The 17333-nt window shown below is 45.8% G+C and overlaps 5 protein-coding genes across 16 annotated transcripts; 3 read left to right on the top strand and 2 right to left on the bottom strand.

Moving 5' to 3' along the window:
* The first annotated feature begins 111 nt into the window (after nt 1-111).
* On the top strand, nt 112-563 carry LOC6494153 (39S ribosomal protein L34, mitochondrial). Its single transcript, XM_001960823.4, has 2 exons — nt 112-242; nt 305-563. Exons 1-2 carry the CDS (start codon nt 220-222, stop codon nt 525-527), a joined length of 246 nt encoding a protein of 81 aa, XP_001960859.1. The 5' UTR covers nt 112-219; the 3' UTR covers nt 528-563.
* Nucleotides 531-4025, bottom strand: LOC6496410 (polynucleotide 5'-hydroxyl-kinase NOL9). The gene is made up of 4 exons (XM_001960822.3): nt 3473-4025; nt 3236-3418; nt 927-3179; nt 531-867 (listed from the first exon to the last, which is right to left on the bottom strand). Exons 1-4 carry the CDS (start codon nt 3951-3953, stop codon nt 596-598), a joined length of 3189 nt encoding a protein of 1062 aa, XP_001960858.2. The 5' UTR covers nt 3954-4025; the 3' UTR covers nt 531-595.
* Nucleotides 4026-4238: 213 nt separating this feature from the next.
* Nucleotides 4239-8283, top strand: LOC6494154 (ras-like GTP-binding protein Rho1). 4 transcript variants are annotated; one of them, XM_014907167.2, is made up of 5 exons: nt 4239-4384; nt 5078-5241; nt 6645-6794; nt 6852-6932; nt 7003-8283. In XM_014907167.2, exons 2-5 carry the CDS (start codon nt 5086-5088, stop codon nt 7192-7194), a joined length of 579 nt encoding a protein of 192 aa, XP_014762653.1. In that variant the 5' UTR covers nt 4239-4384; nt 5078-5085; the 3' UTR covers nt 7195-8283. The 4 variants fall into 4 exon arrangements, with proteins under 4 accessions (XP_014762653.1, XP_014762651.1, XP_001960857.1 ...); XM_014907165.3 differs by having other exon boundaries at nt 4246-4412; XM_001960821.4 differs by having other exon boundaries at nt 4246-4464.
* Nucleotides 7519-10804, bottom strand: LOC6496409 (GTP-binding protein Rit2). The gene is made up of 4 exons (XM_001960820.4): nt 10388-10804; nt 10125-10181; nt 9887-10050; nt 7519-9826 (listed from the first exon to the last, which is right to left on the bottom strand). Exons 1-4 carry the CDS (start codon nt 10584-10586, stop codon nt 9473-9475), a joined length of 774 nt encoding a protein of 257 aa, XP_001960856.1. The 5' UTR covers nt 10587-10804; the 3' UTR covers nt 7519-9472.
* Nucleotides 10805-10852: 48 nt separating this feature from the next.
* LOC6494155 (aspartyl/asparaginyl beta-hydroxylase) lies at nt 10853-17236 on the top strand. 9 transcript variants are annotated; one of them, XM_001960819.4, is made up of 15 exons: nt 10854-11054; nt 11870-11923; nt 12137-12322; nt 12380-12562; nt 12615-12955; nt 13025-13108; nt 13165-13333; nt 13542-13619; nt 14068-14175; nt 14323-14757; nt 15001-15086; nt 15522-15762; nt 15894-15999; nt 16063-16788; nt 16849-17236. In XM_001960819.4, the coding sequence occupies exons 1-15, from the start codon at nt 11003-11005 to the stop codon at nt 16997-16999; spliced, it is 3000 nt and encodes a 999-aa protein (XP_001960855.1). In that variant the 5' UTR covers nt 10854-11002; the 3' UTR covers nt 17000-17236. The 9 variants fall into 9 exon arrangements, 7 of the variants coding, with proteins under 7 accessions (XP_014762659.1, XP_014762655.1, XP_001960855.1 ...); XM_014907173.3 differs by lacking the exon at nt 16849-17236 and having other exon boundaries at nt 10853-11054; nt 15894-16003; nt 16063-16140; XM_014907171.3 differs by lacking the exon at nt 11870-11923.
* The last annotated feature ends 97 nt before the right edge of the window (nt 17237-17333 follow it).

The raw sequence follows: 17333 nt of genomic DNA, 5'->3' as shown, positions 1-17333 counted from the left end.
GCGTGGCTTTTCACTTTTGTGATGGATTTTCGGTTCGGTTTACGTTCGCACAAAAAACGCAGTCGGGCCGCTCGAAGTGTTGTTGCAGTGTGACCAGCGGTGGAACGGGGTGAAGCCACCAACTCAGCTGTTGCAGTGTTACCAGGTGGTGCGACGATACCAGATGTCCAGACCGGTGTTTTTGGAGAGGCAGCCACACTGATCCCCAAATTACTTAACATGTTCCAAGGATTGATTCAAAGGTGCTATATTTAATAAAAAACAAGGATTCTTGAATGGACCACTAATGTTTATCTTTGAATAGGACCTGCCTGCTGGTAGCGACCACCGCGGAGACGCTGCTCGTGCGCCAAAAACACGCTTTTGACCGCGCTGTGCTGAAGCCCAAGGTGCGGTGCCACTTCCCAAAACCGAAGGAAGTTAAAAGGATAAAAGTCCATGGATGGGACGCGAGGATGTCCACGCCTGAGGGCCGCAGGGTGATAATGCGCCGCATACTCAAGGGTCGCCACGATCTAACGCACTAGTTGTTCGATAATAAATTTGTTTTTATTTAAACTTAACAAGTTACTATTAGCACGAGGTGTCTGTCTTTTTAGTTGCGCCTTTTCTGGTTTCCGGGCACCCCCAGAAACGCAGGTGTGCGATGGTAGATCTGCTGTATACTCTTGGAAGACTTGGAGTCTTCTAGGTTGAAGACAAAGGGGACACTGCTGGACACGTCAGTGCCCTGGTTCTTAAAATATCCCTGAGGCAAGGTCAATTCACCGCCGAGGATCAAGCAATTCACGAGGGTCAGCCGCACCAGAGGCATCGCGGGCACTAGATACAACTTTCCATGTTCATAATCAATGGCACGGACCACTCCTGGAAGAATTCACATAATGAGTCAATTATTTTCGCTAAAAGGTTCAAAAAACACTCACCTATTCCCAGGCACTCTGGAGGGCCTTCGTCTTGGCGGCAAAGGTAAACCACATTGGCGTCCATTCCCTGGATCAGCTCCTCCCGTGTGTAGTCCTCACTGGTCAGGTGTTGAATTTTAAGAAGCTCCAGAGAAACAGCAACTGGTGTCGAATCTGTTAGGGTTTTGGCATTTCCCCTCAAGCACGAGCTGAGGCGGGCCAACAGATTGGAATATCGAAGGTCCTTGGCGCTCATGCCCCATGCCCCTCTATCCTTGGGGGGAACTGCACTCGCCAACTTGTGCAGGGTATACTTTGGGATCTCCTTGACTACGAACTCATCCGATGTGTAGACGATGGGTGTGCTCTGCTTCAGCGTGCTCCACTCCAGAGGGGAATCAAAGTTGTTGATGGCCATCGAACTTTCAATCTGCACCAGATCAGTGGGACGAAAACGGTCCACCAAAAGGGCCACCAGCTCTGTGCCGAATCCCTTGTTGTAACCCATTGTGTTGATCAGCCAGGGCAGGTTGTTATACTTGGGCTCTCTCTGGACGTGCAGGGCCAATTGAGTAACTGCTCTCGCGTACTGTTCCGCACACATGACGATGTTAACGTGGCCGACGACATAGGCGCGCTCTGGCTGCTTGTTTAGGAAAAATCCTGGTCCAAGAAGTGGCTCCTCAAGAAGGGTACAAGATACTGTTTGTGACACAAACAGTTCTGGTTGGCCTATATCTAAATCGATAAGCAGTAGCTTCGGGAACTGATCCAGACTCCTGTTGACCAGGTATCGCAGCAGGCTGGACTTTCCAACACCCTTTCCTCCCACGAACATCATGCGACTATCAGCTTGCAGTCTCAATTTATTCCACACTTGAGGAACCTGCACGGTGCGCTGACCATCCGAGGTCTGGACGAGGCAGTGCAGCAAGGACTCGGTGATGTGGAGCGGGCGATTGGATGTGTTGACTTGTGGAAACACATTTTGGGCCATGTGCTTTTCGAAGCCTTCAACTAGTCTTTGGGAGGCGGTATTCCTTTGCAGGAGAACAATAGCATCTGTTTGACTTTCAAAGTTGGCCTGGATTCTTTCCAACTGGGCGCGAGTAAAGTTCTTATTGAGCCCATCCCAGTCGACTTTGTCCTTGCCCGGTCTTTTTGATTTTTTCGGTGACACGCACACCCAGTTGACGCCCTTTGGAGAGTAAATGGTCAGGGACTCCTGGTAACGCGGTCTGTATCCATTGATCGTGACTTGGCCACTTAACAGGGTGAGTATCACTGTGCCATAGAACTCCAAGCTTTCCTTAATCACCGCCAAAACGTGGTTGCTCTTCAGGCTATTTTCAAATACGCTGAGCTCAGAAAGGCTGGCTTCAGGGTTTCTATAAAACGGAACATCCTGAGAGGCAAACTGAGAATGGTTATCAGCTTCAGGTTCATCATGATCATCTTCTGATTCTACTGGATCTTCCGACTCTTTTCCATTGCTTTTTGGCGGGTCCTCTACAGAATCTTTCGGCTCCTCTCTTTTGCTTTTTGACTTGTCATCATGTTGCTTTAAAACCAGTGCCATTTGAAGTGAATCCTCGACAACTTTCATAGATGAATGAGAACTGTTCTGAAGCTCTTTACTTTTTGTGTTTTTTTCAGACACTTCATCATCAAAAATTTCCTCTATAATCAGAGGCTCTGGTTTAAGATGGGGTGGTAAAGAGTCAGTGGAGTCGTCAGAGTTTTCGCCGTCAAGGAACTCCATGCTGTAGCTGTCGTCACTGTCAGAGCCTTCGTTCGAAGAGTCTGGCTCGAACGTAGAGTCAAGATCGCTGTTATACAAAGAAAAGTCAAAGGTTTCGCTGTCGAAAGACTCTTCGCTATAAGACTCTTCAGTGTCAAAGTCTTCACTGTCAATCTCATCGCTACAACTGCTTCCATCTTCCGGTGACCAATCTTCGTCCTCCGATTCTTCTCCACAACCATTAGCAAATGGGGTCCCCTCGAAAAGAGAAATCTTCTTTTCCTCTTCCGAACAATTTTCTCCATCCGATTCTTCACTACAACTGTTGGCATGTGGAGTCCCCTCGAAAACAGTAATCTTTCTCACAACTCCTTTAGAATTAGGTTCCAGTTGGTGGGCGTTGGCCACTTCAAAATCGTTGAAGGGTGCCGGCAAGCTAATATCTAACCCCTTATTACTCTTGGGTGCTTTAAAAATTCTCGGGGCTCTAAATAAATCACTCACTCCATCACCAAAGTCATCGTGGATTGAGTCTGCATAAAATGAACAATTTTAATTGATAAAAAATACAAATTAAAGCATCGCTCACCTTCTAGGCGCCAGTTCCCCTTCACAGCCTCTTGGTCCTGACTGTCTGCATCAGATTCATAGAATCCTTTGTCTGCCAAAGATATAGACACAACCTTCGCAGGATTTCCTCGAACCGGGTCAGGGACTGCGCCTTTTCCATTGATCCTTTTTTCAGCATTTTTTTTCTTTAATGGACCAGCACCTAAAAGAGAAAGATCGGTTGGTGTGTGTTTAAATAAAAACAAGATGATGTTACCTTTCGTCGGCCCAACAATTGGAAGTTTTGGCTTTGAATCCGCATTCTTTTTCTGTTTTTTCTTTGGCCCACCAGAGTCATTTTTAGATGTGTCCAGTGGCCTTTTTTTGGAGGGATTTGATTCCTTCTCCTGTTTTGTGGGACCCTTGGGGAGTATCCCGGGCGATTGCGCCTTCGTCTTGGACTTGTTGATTTCAACAGCTACTTGGGCCGGAGCCCCCTGGGACTTTTTTGGTTTTTTCCTCTTTTTATTAACAGGCTGGTTCTGCTGCTTGGCACCATCCTTCGGAACGATCACCTGAAGATCTGTGTTCCTCTTTGGAATCGGAACCATGCCTGGACGAGGCTTTGAAGCCGCCGGAAGTGGACGACCAAATTTTCCCGGCTTTTTACGACCGGAGGCCAGTTCGCGGGCCTCCGTAAGGTGGAAACTGTGCTCCATTTCTTTCAGCATGTGATATTTTAAATTGTTTTTGGACATGGCCCCTGAGTTTCCCGGCCATGCGACGGCGGGGAAGAAGAAGAAAAAGTATGACCATTTTTCACAACTAACGGGGGGTTTTCAAATATCTAAACTACATATTAGATTCAAACGCTATATACCATTTAGATAGAAAGTGGTTTCAAAAGATTTCCTAATGATAAATGAAATTTAGTTCTTATTTATTTCTTCCAATGCTATGTTAGATGCAGCACATTTAAAACGTTTTTCAAACTTTAAAAGTTACAAAAAAGTATTAAAAACAATAACGATACTTTGTTATCGCTAGAGCTGGGCACACTGTTCGATGACCGCAAACGCAGCCCTGAAGGCGTTGGTTCATCGTCATTTTGCATGGGAAAAAATCGTCGAGTTGAATTCGAATTTTTGTAATTGCATTAACTATAACGAGATAGCTAAACGATAGACGCGTAAGAATCAACAAATCTGTGCCATTTTGTAAGCAAATAAGTGTCCAGTTCGTGCTGAGTGTTGTGAAATCATCATTATTGTAAGTGCTGAAGACTGAAAGAGCTGTGAAAAAATTCCACACAGCACGCACACACGCACGCCCAGCCATCGACACACACACCGCCGTTTTGTATACGTACATGTCATACATATAAACACACAGAGGCAGCGGAGCGCGAGTGGATGATGAGATGTTTTTGGAATAAAGCGGGACGAGGAGTTTTTCTCTGGAGAGGGAAGCGGCCTATGACGCGACCTGGAGTCCAAGGAAAACGCGAAAAGCCCAGAAAGCGAAAAGCAAACGACGGACAATGGCCAGAAAGAAAGAACCCCCACACTTTTAACTATTAGATCGCCGTCCAGTCGCAGTCGCAGTCGCGACTCTCGAGTATGACTAAGTTTGCGTGTGTGTGTTGGAGCGGGAGGGGGCCAAGGCAGTGGGGCGGGAGAAAGAGAGCGGGCGTGCGACTGTATGCGTGAATGTGTGTTTGTGTGGCTTTTTAATTTTGATAATTTTGAACAGCTCGCGCAGTTTTCGCGAATAAATTAATCAGCACTGAACAAACGGTGGGGCGAGAACTGTGAACAGCGAACTGCGGGTTGCGGGAATAAAGGCTGCAATTGCAACTACTGCATCTTCTCAAATTTTGCAGAATTTCCAATGACGACGATTCGCAAGAAATTGGTAATTGTCGGCGACGGTGCCTGCGGTAAAACTTGCCTTCTGATTGTCTTCAGCAAAGATCAGTTCCCCGAGGTCTATGTGCCCACTGTCTTCGAAAACTATGTGGCCGACATCGAGGTGGATGGTAAACAGGTGAGTTCCCCAATCCCAATCCCAAGCCCTACACTACACACTCCTTCCTTCATGGAGCCAGCCCCACCCTTGCCGGCTACCGATAATCATCCGACCTTTTTTTTTCATTCTTATTCTGTTGGTTTCCAGTTTGCGTATATCCTATTCTTCACATTTCCTATTTATGTTTTGTTTATTGTTCTCTTGTTGGTGCCACCCTCAACCCGGCCCATCTCCCATTCCACTCCCACTTCCACTTCCACTTCCCTTGTAAAAAATTGACTCACAATATCGAATGGCAGACAGGGGAAAGCTGGAGAAAAATCCCCCAATCATTTTCCCCCAGCAGTGATCACGCTGGGTGCCTACATTTCGGTTGTTTTAACCTAGAGCGGCTACGGAATCCCAACTTTTGATAGCAGTGATTAAGTCACACTTCGCCACATTTCCACAAACACACATACACACACACACACATCTGTACACTCGTAGACCCCAATCGTGTTCTTAAGAGTTAGCAGCAGCGCCAATACCTTTGAAAGCGGCTCGGCTCCCTTCCTTCCGCTCGGTTTCTTTTATTATGAATTTGTCTTATACAAGATCCAGGGGCGCAGTCAAGGGGGTCAGCTGTTATCAGAGTCAAGTGACTTCAAGATATAAGATGATTTTTAAGATAGTATATCTTTTCTTTTTCAAGTTTGATTTTTTAAATCCTTTGAACTTCAAAGATTAAATCCTGCACGCCCCTGGGCGAGTCCGTTGCGCAGATACAGTTTTGTGCGTTGCCCTGGCCCCATCTCCTCCCTCCCTCCCTCCTTCCTCCTCCAGCACTCTCCCTACCTGTACTCTCCCTGAGGCCGCAATCTCTCTTCCAAGATCCCACTCTCTCTCTCTCTCTCGCCCGTCCTCTCTCTCTTAAGTGTAATGAGCATTTTGTGTTATTTTCTTCTTCTTCTTTTTGCGATTTCTGAGGGCATTAAGTCATGATTTGCCTTTGCCTTTTCCCGACTGACTATATGACTATATAGCCTGTCGATTTGATTCTCAATATTTTTGAAATAAACAGCGAAACTCGAATATTGTTTGCCTCTGCTGCGCAATATGGGGGTTTCTGTTTGGTTTCTGTATATTTCTGTTTGGATAGCGCTTACACACATATGTATGTATGTACAATGCGGTGTGTATGTCTGGTGGTGTTCACGTCATTCTACTTCACCCGTTCCCGAAGTGATTAATTCGCTTGGTATTTCCGCCGGCGAGTTCCTTGCTCACTCTACTCTCGCACTGCTATCTGCAACTCTAACTTGTTTCGCGTTTAGCCTTCCCCAAGCTTCCCATCCATGCCCCATGCCCCACACCTTATACCCCATACCCCATGCCTCAAAGACTTTTGATAAGAAACCCTATTTATTTATATTTTCCAGGTGGAGCTGGCCCTGTGGGATACAGCCGGCCAGGAGGACTACGACAGACTACGACCGCTGAGCTACCCAGACACTGATGTTATACTGATGTGTTTCTCAGTGGATTCCCCTGATTCATTAGAAAATATTCCTGAAAAGTGGACCCCAGAGGTGAGTAGAACAAAGGTTTCAATAGTTTTCACAAAGTTGACAAATAATTCCTTGCAGGTCAAGCACTTTTGTCCAAATGTTCCAATCATTTTGGTAGGAAATAAGAAAGATTTGCGAAATGATCCCAACACAATTCGGGTGTGTATTCATATAACTAAGCATGTCCTTTTGCTCCTTTCATATTAACATTACGAATTGGCATTTGCAGGACCTCGCAAAGATGAAACAGGAGCCGGTGAAACCGCAAGAGGGTCGCGCCATGGCCGAGAAGATTAATGCCTTTGCCTATTTGGAGTGCTCGGCCAAGTCTAAGGAGGGTGTGAGGGATGTGTTTGAGACGGCAACCCGGGCCGCGCTGCAAGTCAAAAAGAGGAAGAAGACCAGATGCCTTTTGCTCTAAAAGAGCAAATCAACAAACATGAAAATCTTTACCACACAGCAACAACAACAGCATACACAAACTCACACATACAAGCAACACAACACAACACAATACACACACACACACCTTTTTACAACAATAACGAGCTGAACCACCACTCAACAACAAACAAACAACAAGCAACCAACAAAACAACATTGGATACATCAAGCTGGAAAAAATCAAGAACAACAACAGCGAGTAACATTGAGAAAGGAGGATGATGATCATCGGAGGCAAGGAGGGAAGGCAAGGTCAAGCGGATTCAGTAGAGAAAGAGGACCCCGGGCAGAATGTCAAATGCGGATTTGATTTTATATACAGTCTAGTGTAGTTATAAACCGAAAAAAAAGTAAACAGTAATAACTATGGCATTATTATTTGTAACCTAGGGCAGAGAGCAGATCGATCAGTCAGCCACTGCAAGCAAATATATATCGATATATGTAAACATATTCAGAAGTTGTATCCGTTTATGTCCAGCTCCATTTGGTGTGTCATTGTGATTAAGTGGTCCAGTCCAGCAGGATGAGTAAATTGTAAACTGTGGGCAGGTGTATTATTATCAGTGGATCTAGTTAGACTTGTGCAGGGCGGCAGGTGGCAGGCGGCGAGAAAGCTATGAGATGCGAAAGTAATGTTCCCTTTAAATCTATCTGAGACAGCGCTAAGCAAGCAAGTGAAACTACATTACACGAACCGAACTAAAAACACAAAAACAAAACGATAAATGTTTATTTAAAACTAAACGTAAGCCACAAATGAGATGCATTCAGTTTTCGCGTGGGATGAAAAAATAAAAAAACAAAACAAATGAATGAAGATGATGATGATGATTTTGATTAAAGTGAAACCAACTATTTCGAGCGCATTAAGCGGATTTTTAATATTTGTACTTTGCATTAAAACGAGTGGAAAACATGAAAAAAAAAGATAGATACTACATTTCTTTTTTGTATTTTGTACCGTCAATCGTGTAATTCTCACGCAGAAGTTGAAAAACTCTAAGATGCAACAGATACAACCAAACTATACATATACTTATAAATAAACAGTAAATTTGATCTACTCTTGGTTTAAAAGATTACTTTATTATGGATGTGGGGGAGGGGGATTTAAATTCAAAAATAAATCATAACTCATGTTTTTTTTTTATTTTTATTTTGTGCTTTAGTATTCCATTTTTTTTTTTACATTTAAAATGTACATAACATTATGAATCAAAATGTTACACTGAATTTCTTTCGATTATGTGATACAATCATTATTGGCATCGCTGTCTGAACCAGTCTGCCGTTTTCAAAACGACCTGAAAATATAGTTCCTTCGACATCATCTCCCATGTCACTTTATAAGCATCTTTACATTCTGTTTTGGATTCTGTTGGTCGGAATATTGTTTTTTTGGAGAGGAGAGTGATAATAGCGGTAGGCCCGACCAACTGTCCCCAAGGACTCGGGGTCATCCAGCAAATGTCGGGTGGTATGAGTTCTGATACAGCAGTTAACATTGATGAAAGGAACTCATGGTAAGTATTTGTCATAGAACGTGTCGTGTAAAAGTAATTAACAGATTTTTAAACTATAATAAATAAACTTAGGTGTAAACATGGTTCCTTAAAATTAAAACAATAAACATGTCTCAAACTTAAACAACAAATGCAATCGGCTGCTTTGGGCTTAAATTACGCATACACTTCGCGTTACATTAATTAATTCATTTGGGTTGGGGGTTTGAACAAAGCTCTCTGGTATTGTTATTGGTACTAGTGTTCCATCGATCGGTCGATCGATCGCTTTATAATATTAGTTTACATTAAATTCAACATTTATTCGATTAGTTAAATGTGTGTCATGTTTTTTGTAAGTGTATCTTTAGTAATACGTTCATACATAAGTTTAAAATTCTCCCCACTTGGCTAATATTTCTGCAGCAATTGCCCGCATTATTGGTCGTCCGGCTGTCGCTCTTCCTGCCTGCCAATCGCCCTTTCAATAGGAATCAACGTTATTATTTATATTTACTACATAAACATATGTACGTGCATGGTTAATACGTATCTTTTGGATCAGTGCTTAAACGTATCTGCTCTACACATTCCCATTTTACTGGCCAACAAGTAAGTTAAATAGTTTTGTAATAACAAATAATAAATAAATATCTGATTGACGATCAATAACAACTATCTTAGATACAGCAAAAAAGTTACTCTTTTGTGTGTTTGTGTGGCTAATATTGCACTCAAGGTTGGTCGAGCCTAGTTGAGGTTCCGCCTACGCCTAAATACCAAAGCAAAAATAGAGCGAATGCGCCACCAGCGACTGCGATGGCGTGTATGGATCTTCTCCGAGCTGGAGTCTGTGCCCAGGGCTTTTTGAAGCTCCTTGCGACGGATTTCGCGGACAAGTGTGTAGAACGCTTCGTCGATGTAGTGCCGCAATGCTGCCGAGGTCTCGAAAAAGGGACAGCCAAACTGGTTGGCCAGGTTTTTGCCCTCCTCGGTGGTGACGCGGCGCTGGGATTCCAGGTCCACCTTATTGGCGATCAACACCAGTGGGATGTCCTCGGAGAGGCGCACCCGGGTTATTAGTTTCCTGTATTCGGAAGCTTCCTGTGAAAAGATTAAGCGGATAATGGTATTCTTTTTCGAGATTTTCTTTCCGAATCCTACCTGGAAACTGTGGCGGTCAGTGACCGAGTAACAAATAATGAAACCTTCACCGCAGCGCATGTATTGGTCCCGCATGGCCGTGAACTCAACCTGGCCGGCGGTGTCGAGTATATCCAGCAATGCCGCTTCATTGTCAATGACCGCCTGTTGCTGGTACGAGTCCTCTGCCGGAAAAAATTAAGGCCATGTCATTGAGGGGGGTGGTGGGGGTGGTTTTTTTTCCAGGGGAGCAACTCACCAATCGTGGGGTCGTGGTAGTCGAGGAAACTGTGGCTCACGAACTGCAAAGTGACAGCTGTTCGGCAAAAACGAGCAACGTTCGGATTTTCGGGGTGGAAGATGGTTTTGGGTCGAGGGGTGGCCGCCAAAACAAAGCGTAAAAGAAATTGAGATAATTTATTGATTTTTCGCAGCCACACATACAAAGTGCGCAGTGATAGACCGACCGACTTCATATACTGATTTCTGATTAAAAAAAGTCGGACCCAGACCCAGACTCACCTGACTTGCCCACACCACCGTCACCCAAGATGACGATCTTGTAGACTCTTAGGCCACCACGCATATTTTGTGGAGCCACCGGAGGAACCTTAGTCAGGCCACCGTCACCGTTCTCCTTGTCCTTCGCCAGTTCTCCGCTGGGCACATGCTTGCTGGACCGCTTCAGAGCCGCGCATCCGATGGACATGTCTCCGGCCATTGCCAGGTGCTCCTTCTACCCAGGCAGGTGCTCGCCAGGTGCGGCGGAGAGTGCCGAAGCCGTTCAATTGCCGTTCACTGCGACAGGGACCACTCTGTAATCCGCTGCGCCACCGTCTTCTTGTTTCTTGTGTATTTCTTGTTTTTTGTGTATTTTCTTTTTCTTTTGGGGGTGGTTGGACACGGCTGCATTGCGACTGTGATCGATAGTATCGATAGTATTGAAGTCAGCGTTGCCGGCCTCAGTCATTTTTCGCTACTCATCTGGCAATGCTGGGGATCCGATATTGCCACCCGGGCCTAGGGGGCGAGTGCTGAACAGTACAAAATAACGAAGATCGCGGTCCGTGGTCCAAAACTGCGGCAAACATCCTCCTGTCCATTCGTTAGCCATATATTTAGAGCCAAGGAGCCAAAATGTCGGGGGATGTGCAGCCGCGAAAGCGAAAGGATAAGCGCCGAAAACGTGGTAAGTCCCCTATCTAATTTCCTTCGAATGTGAAAGTAACCGTTATCGGTTAAGTGACCGTGTGACTTACCGCTATTCTTGGCCGCCGCCAGAATCGAGCAAGCATTTGTTTTCTTTTATTAGCATATTATTGGCGAGTGCATTTAAAAATAACTTTGCCCTATTATATAAAATTATACATCTCGCCGTGGTCTGTCGCTATGCGTGTGCCGATCTATAGATGGGGAAAATATATATATGACGTGTGTGCGGATGTCGAAGAGAAGAGCCTGTCTGAGGCATAAGAAGGGCCATGGAATTCGGGGGTTGAATGATCCTTAAAATCGGAGAGTAGCTCTGATTTCTCATCTGTGTGAGCAAACTGAGCAGAGCGCTGAAGGTCTGTTATATTGCCACCTCCCAGGGGGCGAGCCGGATGGAATTCACCTCCACAAAGTCACCATGCTTCTAGAATCTATATCTATATCTGTCTATAATAATTCCACTGCATCTGGCCAAGACTCTTCCTGGCCATTACACCCACCAGTCGCGGCTACAACTGAGGCCATTTATTTTCAGTTGGCCAGCTGCCCAAGAGCATGACTGTCGGGTTCTTTGTTTATAATCTCGCATATTTGGGCATAAACAAATCTTCTCGCTTCCTTATCAGTCTGTAATGCCGGTACACCAGGGCATTATACTCATGGGGTTTTATGTACCCCTATTTTTAAATGAGTATTTGTTAAAATAGAGATAAGTAGGTTCTAGAATATGAAGGAAGATATGCTAAGATCGGAATAAAACTGTATGCATTATGTTACTAACTTTTTGTTTAGATGATCGCAAGTCCGAGGGCGACCTGACTGATCTGCGCCAGTCCAGTTTCCAAGGTAGCCTAATTTAAATGTATTAGCCTCCTCCCCTGCCAGTCTATCCAGTCTACCGAGCCTACCCCCCCTGCTACTGTATTTCAATTTAAATACCCGCTCAGTTACTAAAATCACTGCCTGAAGGTGCATTCAATTAGAAGGCATCGCATTCACATGTCATTATTATTTCGTTCTCATGCAATCGCTCACTCCGCTCCGGCCATCCGACCTCAGATGACGACGAATCGTCCCACGGCGTTCACATTACAAAGATGGGGAACGACGATGTGCATCTGCACGTGCACCACGATCACGGCACTGGCGGCCACTGGTGTGCCAAAATCATATTCTTCTCATTGATGGCCGCGCTCTTGGGAGTAGTGGCCTTGATCATCATGGAGAACCGAGGGCTAGAAGATCGTAAGTATAACTATATCCATACTCGATGTGTACTAACTACTATCCATCTCTATAAAGTGGATACCCCCTTGTCGGAATCGCGATTCTCCAATTATTTCGATGGCTGGGTGGACGAGCACAGGGTAGAACACGAAGGCCACGATGTTCAGGAGCCTTCCGGAGAAGCTCTAGACGATCATGACGACCACGATGAGCTTGAGGATCACGAAGAAGAAGAAGAAGATGACCATGAAGAAGAGGGTAGGTCTTTCTACTATCTTTGTTTCTTATTTAATTTTAATTTCTTATTTAGAAGAACCTCTTTCTGCCGAGTTAGACGAGGGTGAAGCCACGCCTGAGGAAGACGAGGAGGAGGCTGATCAGGAAGACGAGGAGCCGGAAGAGGAGGAGGATGAAGAGGAGGGAGAGGAGGAAAATAATGCCGGCGAGAATATAACAGCCGAAGATGACGTGGAGGATGAAGAAGCTGATGAGGAGGACGAAGAGGAGGAGGAGGTGGAACCCACTGTGGAGGCCACCACTGAAGCCACCGCCGAGTATGAAGAGGACGAAGACAACGTGGACGAAGGCGATGCTGATGATGAAGATGAAGTTCCTCCATCTGAAGAAACACCTCCATCTGAAGCTCCTGAAGTAATTTTAATTCGCTTAAGTTGATGTCATAAGATAGGAACTATTGCTAAGTATTATGGAATTTTTCAGGAAGAAGATGATGACCAGCCTGAGGAAGAAGAGGAGGTAGAGCAGTCCCAAGAACCCACTGCAGCAGCCGACGATGCTGAGAATGTGAGAAGATTCAGATAGTCCTTTAAATCAATTTACTTAATATTATATTACAATAGAACGAAGACAAGGACGACGATGATGACGATTTTGAGTCTCTGGATCAGGACGTTGAAGACGAACCCGTGAAACTAAGCAGCCAGAAACCAGATCAAGATGATCAGGACGATCAGGATAACAACGGGGAGAAGGATCCCCAAGAAGAGGGATCTTCCTGGTTGGCTTCACGTAAGTTGGTGGCGGAGATCGATAAGATTTGAACGGTTAACGGATATCATAGAAGTATAACATTTAAGAACGGACAGACAGAAGGGCTCCATCTTACCAAAATCCAATTTACACTGAAAAAAATACACTATTCGAGAAAAATTGTACAAGAAAGTGCAAGCGAAATATGTTTGTTTTCTGATTAAACTTAATACTGACTCATTTACAGTTGCCGTCAAGTTTGGCGTTGGCGTAGCACTTGCCTTAGTCTCACGCCTTGTATTGATACGGAAGAGTCCTAATACAAGTGAGTCTTCAATGCTAAAAGAATTCTCCGCCCCACGCTCTGTACTCTTCGCTCTCTGCTCTTCAATCTCCAATCTCCAAGCAAAAGCACGTCACATTGTAATGCTAACGATTAAAACCCGGGTCAAATCCGGGGCACTTGGATGAATCAGGCTTCCGACTAAACGCCGCTTTCCTAGCTAACTCCGATCTATCTGAAAAGAGATCTATCTGAATGTCTCGTATTAACAGAACTAAACCAAAAACAGGCATTTTATTTTGCACTTTCTTCAGTTAGCTTATTTTGATTGTTTATTTTTTGTATATTCTTGATTTTAGTCACGGCTTTATTTAAATATTTTTACCCATGTATGTATGTATGTGTGTACGGAATTAGTTCTAAGAGCTTAATGTTCTTGCTCGACTTGTGATTTCCTATATCCCTGAATAATATTCGATCTGAACGCTAGCCGAGGACCCACCCGCCCCGGAGGCCGTAATGCGGCGGAGACTGACGATCGCCACGGCTGAGGATCACATACCGGATGATGTGGAGGAGCTGCCCCTCTTGGATGATGGTTGGACATAATGTAACAGCTCATAGCGAACTTCGGTCCGCCGAAGTTGCCCTTAGATTACTTGCGATTCCGAGTGATCTACTGGCCCCCTTAGCTTTGAGTCTCGGCCAAGGGCTCAGTATTTTAATTTAAGTCGTATTTCCGAAGAATATTCCGAGGAGGAAATCGTAATCGAGGAGGAGATCGAGGTGGAGATCAGCGACATTGAGGAGAACGAGGAGGCGGCGAACGAAAGCGACGATAATGTGGCATCCATGGCCAGCTACATGCCCGAGACCTTCGAGCAACTGAGCGCCATGTACAAGGGGAAGCAGGAGCCTCCCAAGGATGAGCCTGTGAAGCCGGTGGCAGAGCCTCAGCAAGCCGGGTCGAGCGACATATATGTGGAGTATGAGGATGGGGAAATAGAGAATTATGAACACGACGACAGCGACGACGACGATGCCGAGATCACTGACGAGGAGGACGAGATTTCCGACGTGGATGACAGCGATCTGATGAACCGGCTGGATGCCAAGTACGGGCGCCTGCCCTCAAAGGAGTACGAGAGCGATCCCGACTCGGACGATCCCAGCTGGACACGTAATTTCTAAACTCAGCCATCGCCTCCATCCTCATCCGACACACACTCTCGATCACTTATGTTAGAGCTACTTTAAGACACGTACACTCAGATCGTAATACCTGACCCCATACAGTAAGTGTTGACGTAGCAAGTAGCCGTAAAATGGAGTTCTTCTAGGCCGTTTAGCCGTTCAAAATTTCACGTCGCCATTTCTCCAGAGTTAGTCGTAAAGATTCTAATTGAAACTTAATCCCGAACAGAGATCAAGCCCAAGGACGCTCCTGCCGAGAACAATGAACTATTCGAGCAGGAACTGCGCAAGGCCAACCAGGAGATGGTCCGAGAGGTGAGTTCTAGTCTTCCGAGCGTTCGAAATCGGGATTAATGTGCCACTATATATCTCCAGCTCAACAATCACTAAAGAAATCACAAAAACACAACTCATTTCATAGCTTTAGTTTATGTTTGCTTGTTTTTTCAAGTTATGTCAATGGCTTAGCATCGTAAGATTTCGGGAAGATTTTAGTAGACTCTAAGATGTAACTCTAGTGATAAGACTTGCGAAGACCCACTTGTCCGGGAGTTGGCTCCCAGCGATTTCCCCCAACAAAGACACACCCAAAACTGGGGGGAGTCGATGGGCCTCCCAATCCCCCTACAACTGGGCTTCGGTTCGATTGCAAAAATGGAATTTTTATACTAATTGCATGTTACCTGTCATTCTGTAACCCTTTTTCGTTTTTGGCTAATGAACCGCTCACTAATATGCACCACACCCAAGAACTACGCCCAAGCCCTGCGTTCCTTTAACATGCTCACCCTCCGCTACACCGACGAGCCGCTGGCCCACCTGGGCAGAGCCAAGGTCCTGGCGCACCTGGCCGAGCGCCAGCAAAGCAACCAGCGTCTGTGGGAAGCCATCGATGCCTACAAGCGGTACCTGGCCTTTGAGGAACTGATTACCAGTGACGCGGAGTTCATAGCCGCTGGCGAGAGCTGCATAAAGCACTTGAGATTTCTGGGTGAGTATTTCCCTTAGTCCTGTCCTGGTGAAAGTCATAGTTTCTATGTTGTAGTTGACTGTATATTAGGACATTATCTTATGAATAAGAGGGTGAACTTGCAAATGATTCATTGACTTACACTCCTCCAGGTAACCACCACCAGGCCGTAAACATCCACGAGCTCCTTATAGAGCGCTCGCCCGGCAATCCCCACCTGCGCAACCAACTGTCGCTCACCCATCTCATGGCCAACAAGTAGGTGAGGCAGGTGACCTTATTCTTCCTGAATCGCAAATACAACCGACTCTTTCTACACAGCCTCCGCCAGGTGGAACAGGTCTCCTTCAACACCCTGAAACTCGCGCCAGATGATGCAGTGGCCCAGCTTCACTATGGTCTGGTTCTCAAGCAACTGTATGGAGACTACCTCCAGGCACTGCCATTTCTCAAGTACGCCGTGGAATCCGAGGAGGAGGGCACCCAGGAGCCCTTCTTTTACTTGGCGCTCGGGGAGACCTTGCAGCGCTTGTCCCGACAGCCGGAGGCAATGCAAGTCTTCTCCAAAGGAGTGGCCAAAGGGTTCTATACCAGCCAGTATCAGAGATCCCTGTACAACGTGCCTGGCCTAAAGGCCCAACCCTTCTGGGAGCCCCACGAGACGGGCTATCAGAGGCACCTGGAGAAGTTGCAGTTCCATTGGCGCACCATCAGGGATGAGGCATTGGAACTCTTGGGCAAAACTGGGTTTTTCGAGGATGAAGCGGAACAGCTGCGGCACAAAGGCGTCTGGCAGCAGTTCGAACTGTTCTCCCAGGGCCGCCGCATGGGAGACAATTGCCAGAAAACTCCCAAAACTTGTGCCTTAGTGCAGCAGTTCCCCGAGTCGAGTGGATGTCGGCGGGGTCAGGTGAAGTTCAGTGTGATGAAGGCCAACACGCATGTGTGGCCACATTGCGGACCCACCAACTGCCGACTTAGGGCTCACCTCACGCTTGTTGCTCCAGAGCCGAAAAAAACCTTGCTTCGTGTGGCAGAGCAGGAAAGGTAAGCGTAACTTTCCGCAGAGTCTTTCAATATTCTAAAAATCACTTTCACCTCCTGCAGGACTTGGCGCGAGGGCGAGCTCTTCATCTTCGACGATAGCTTCGAGCACGAAGTCTGGCACAATGGCTCGTTGCCCCGTTTGGTGTTAATCTTGGACATGTGGCATCCGGAGCTGAGCTCTCATCAGCGCCGCAATCTGCCGGCAATTTGATGTATCCGGTTCCTAAGCCTATTATTTAGAGCAATTTCCCGCCCCCCATCTATATCGTTCATTGGATCACCATTATTATATTAGATTCGTGTTTATATGTATATTATTGCAACCATACCTCTTAATGGATAAGCTTGAAATGAATGCGTGTGTAGGCTAAGACACTCTATTACGTTAAGCTTTGGTGGGCGCTTCTGTACTCTAAATACACAATTAACAACCTTTACGTTTTGACAAGTGCTGGTATTATCTGTCCACTAAATTGATGGGTTGGGACGTGGCTAATAGAGTTACCCGATACGGTGTGCACTCGGAGTTAATATAAAGAGTGGAA

Source organism: Drosophila ananassae, chromosome 3L (genome assembly GCF_017639315.1).
Source record: "Drosophila ananassae strain 14024-0371.13 chromosome 3L, ASM1763931v2, whole genome shotgun sequence".
Classification (NCBI taxonomy): Eukaryota; Metazoa; Arthropoda; class Insecta; order Diptera; family Drosophilidae; genus Drosophila; species Drosophila ananassae.
This window is presented reverse-complemented; position numbering and strand designations above follow the sequence as displayed.

Coding starts and splice junctions, on each gene's coding strand:
- LOC6494154 (XM_014907167.2), top strand. CDS start 5,086: ATGACGACGATTCGCAAGAAATTGGTAATTGTCGGCGACGGTGCCTGC. Junction 5,242..6,644: donor TCGAGGTGGATGGTAAACAG/GTGAGTTCCCCA, acceptor TATATTTTCCAG/GTGGAGCTGGCCCTGTGGGA. Junction 6,795..6,851: donor CTGAAAAGTGGACCCCAGAG/GTGAGTAGAACA, acceptor AATTCCTTGCAG/GTCAAGCACTTTTGTCCAAA.
- LOC6494153 (XM_001960823.4), top strand. CDS start 220: ATGTTCCAAGGATTGATTCAAAG. Junction 243..304: donor TTCCAAGGATTGATTCAAAG/GTGCTATATTTA, acceptor ATCTTTGAATAG/GACCTGCCTGCTGGTAGCGA.
- LOC6494155 (XM_001960819.4), top strand. CDS start 11,003: ATGTCGGGGGATGTGCAGCCGCGAAAGCGAAAGGATAAGCGCCGAAAA. Junction 12,563..12,614: donor AGATGACCATGAAGAAGAGG/GTAGGTCTTTCT, acceptor TTTCTTATTTAG/AAGAACCTCTTTCTGCCGAG. Junction 12,956..13,024: donor CTCCATCTGAAGCTCCTGAA/GTAATTTTAATT, acceptor GGAATTTTTCAG/GAAGAAGATGATGACCAGCC.
- LOC6496409 (XM_001960820.4), bottom strand. CDS start 10,586: ATGGCCGGAGACATGTCCATCGGATGCGCGGCTCTGAAGCGGTCCAGC. Junction 10,182..10,387: donor CGGTGGTGTGGGCAAGTCAG/GTGAGTCTGGGT, acceptor TTTGCCGAACAG/CTGTCACTTTGCAGTTCGTG. Junction 10,051..10,124: donor CTACCACGACCCCACGATTG/GTGAGTTGCTCC, acceptor TTTTTCCGGCAG/AGGACTCGTACCAGCAACAG.
- LOC6496410 (XM_001960822.3), bottom strand. CDS start 3,953: ATGTCCAAAAACAATTTAAAATATCACATGCTGAAAGAAATGGAGCAC. Junction 3,419..3,472: donor AATTGTTGGGCCGACGAAAG/GTAACATCATCT, acceptor TTTCTCTTTTAG/GTGCTGGTCCATTAAAGAAA. Junction 3,180..3,235: donor GGGGAACTGGCGCCTAGAAG/GTGAGCGATGCT, acceptor CATTTTATGCAG/ACTCAATCCACGATGACTTT.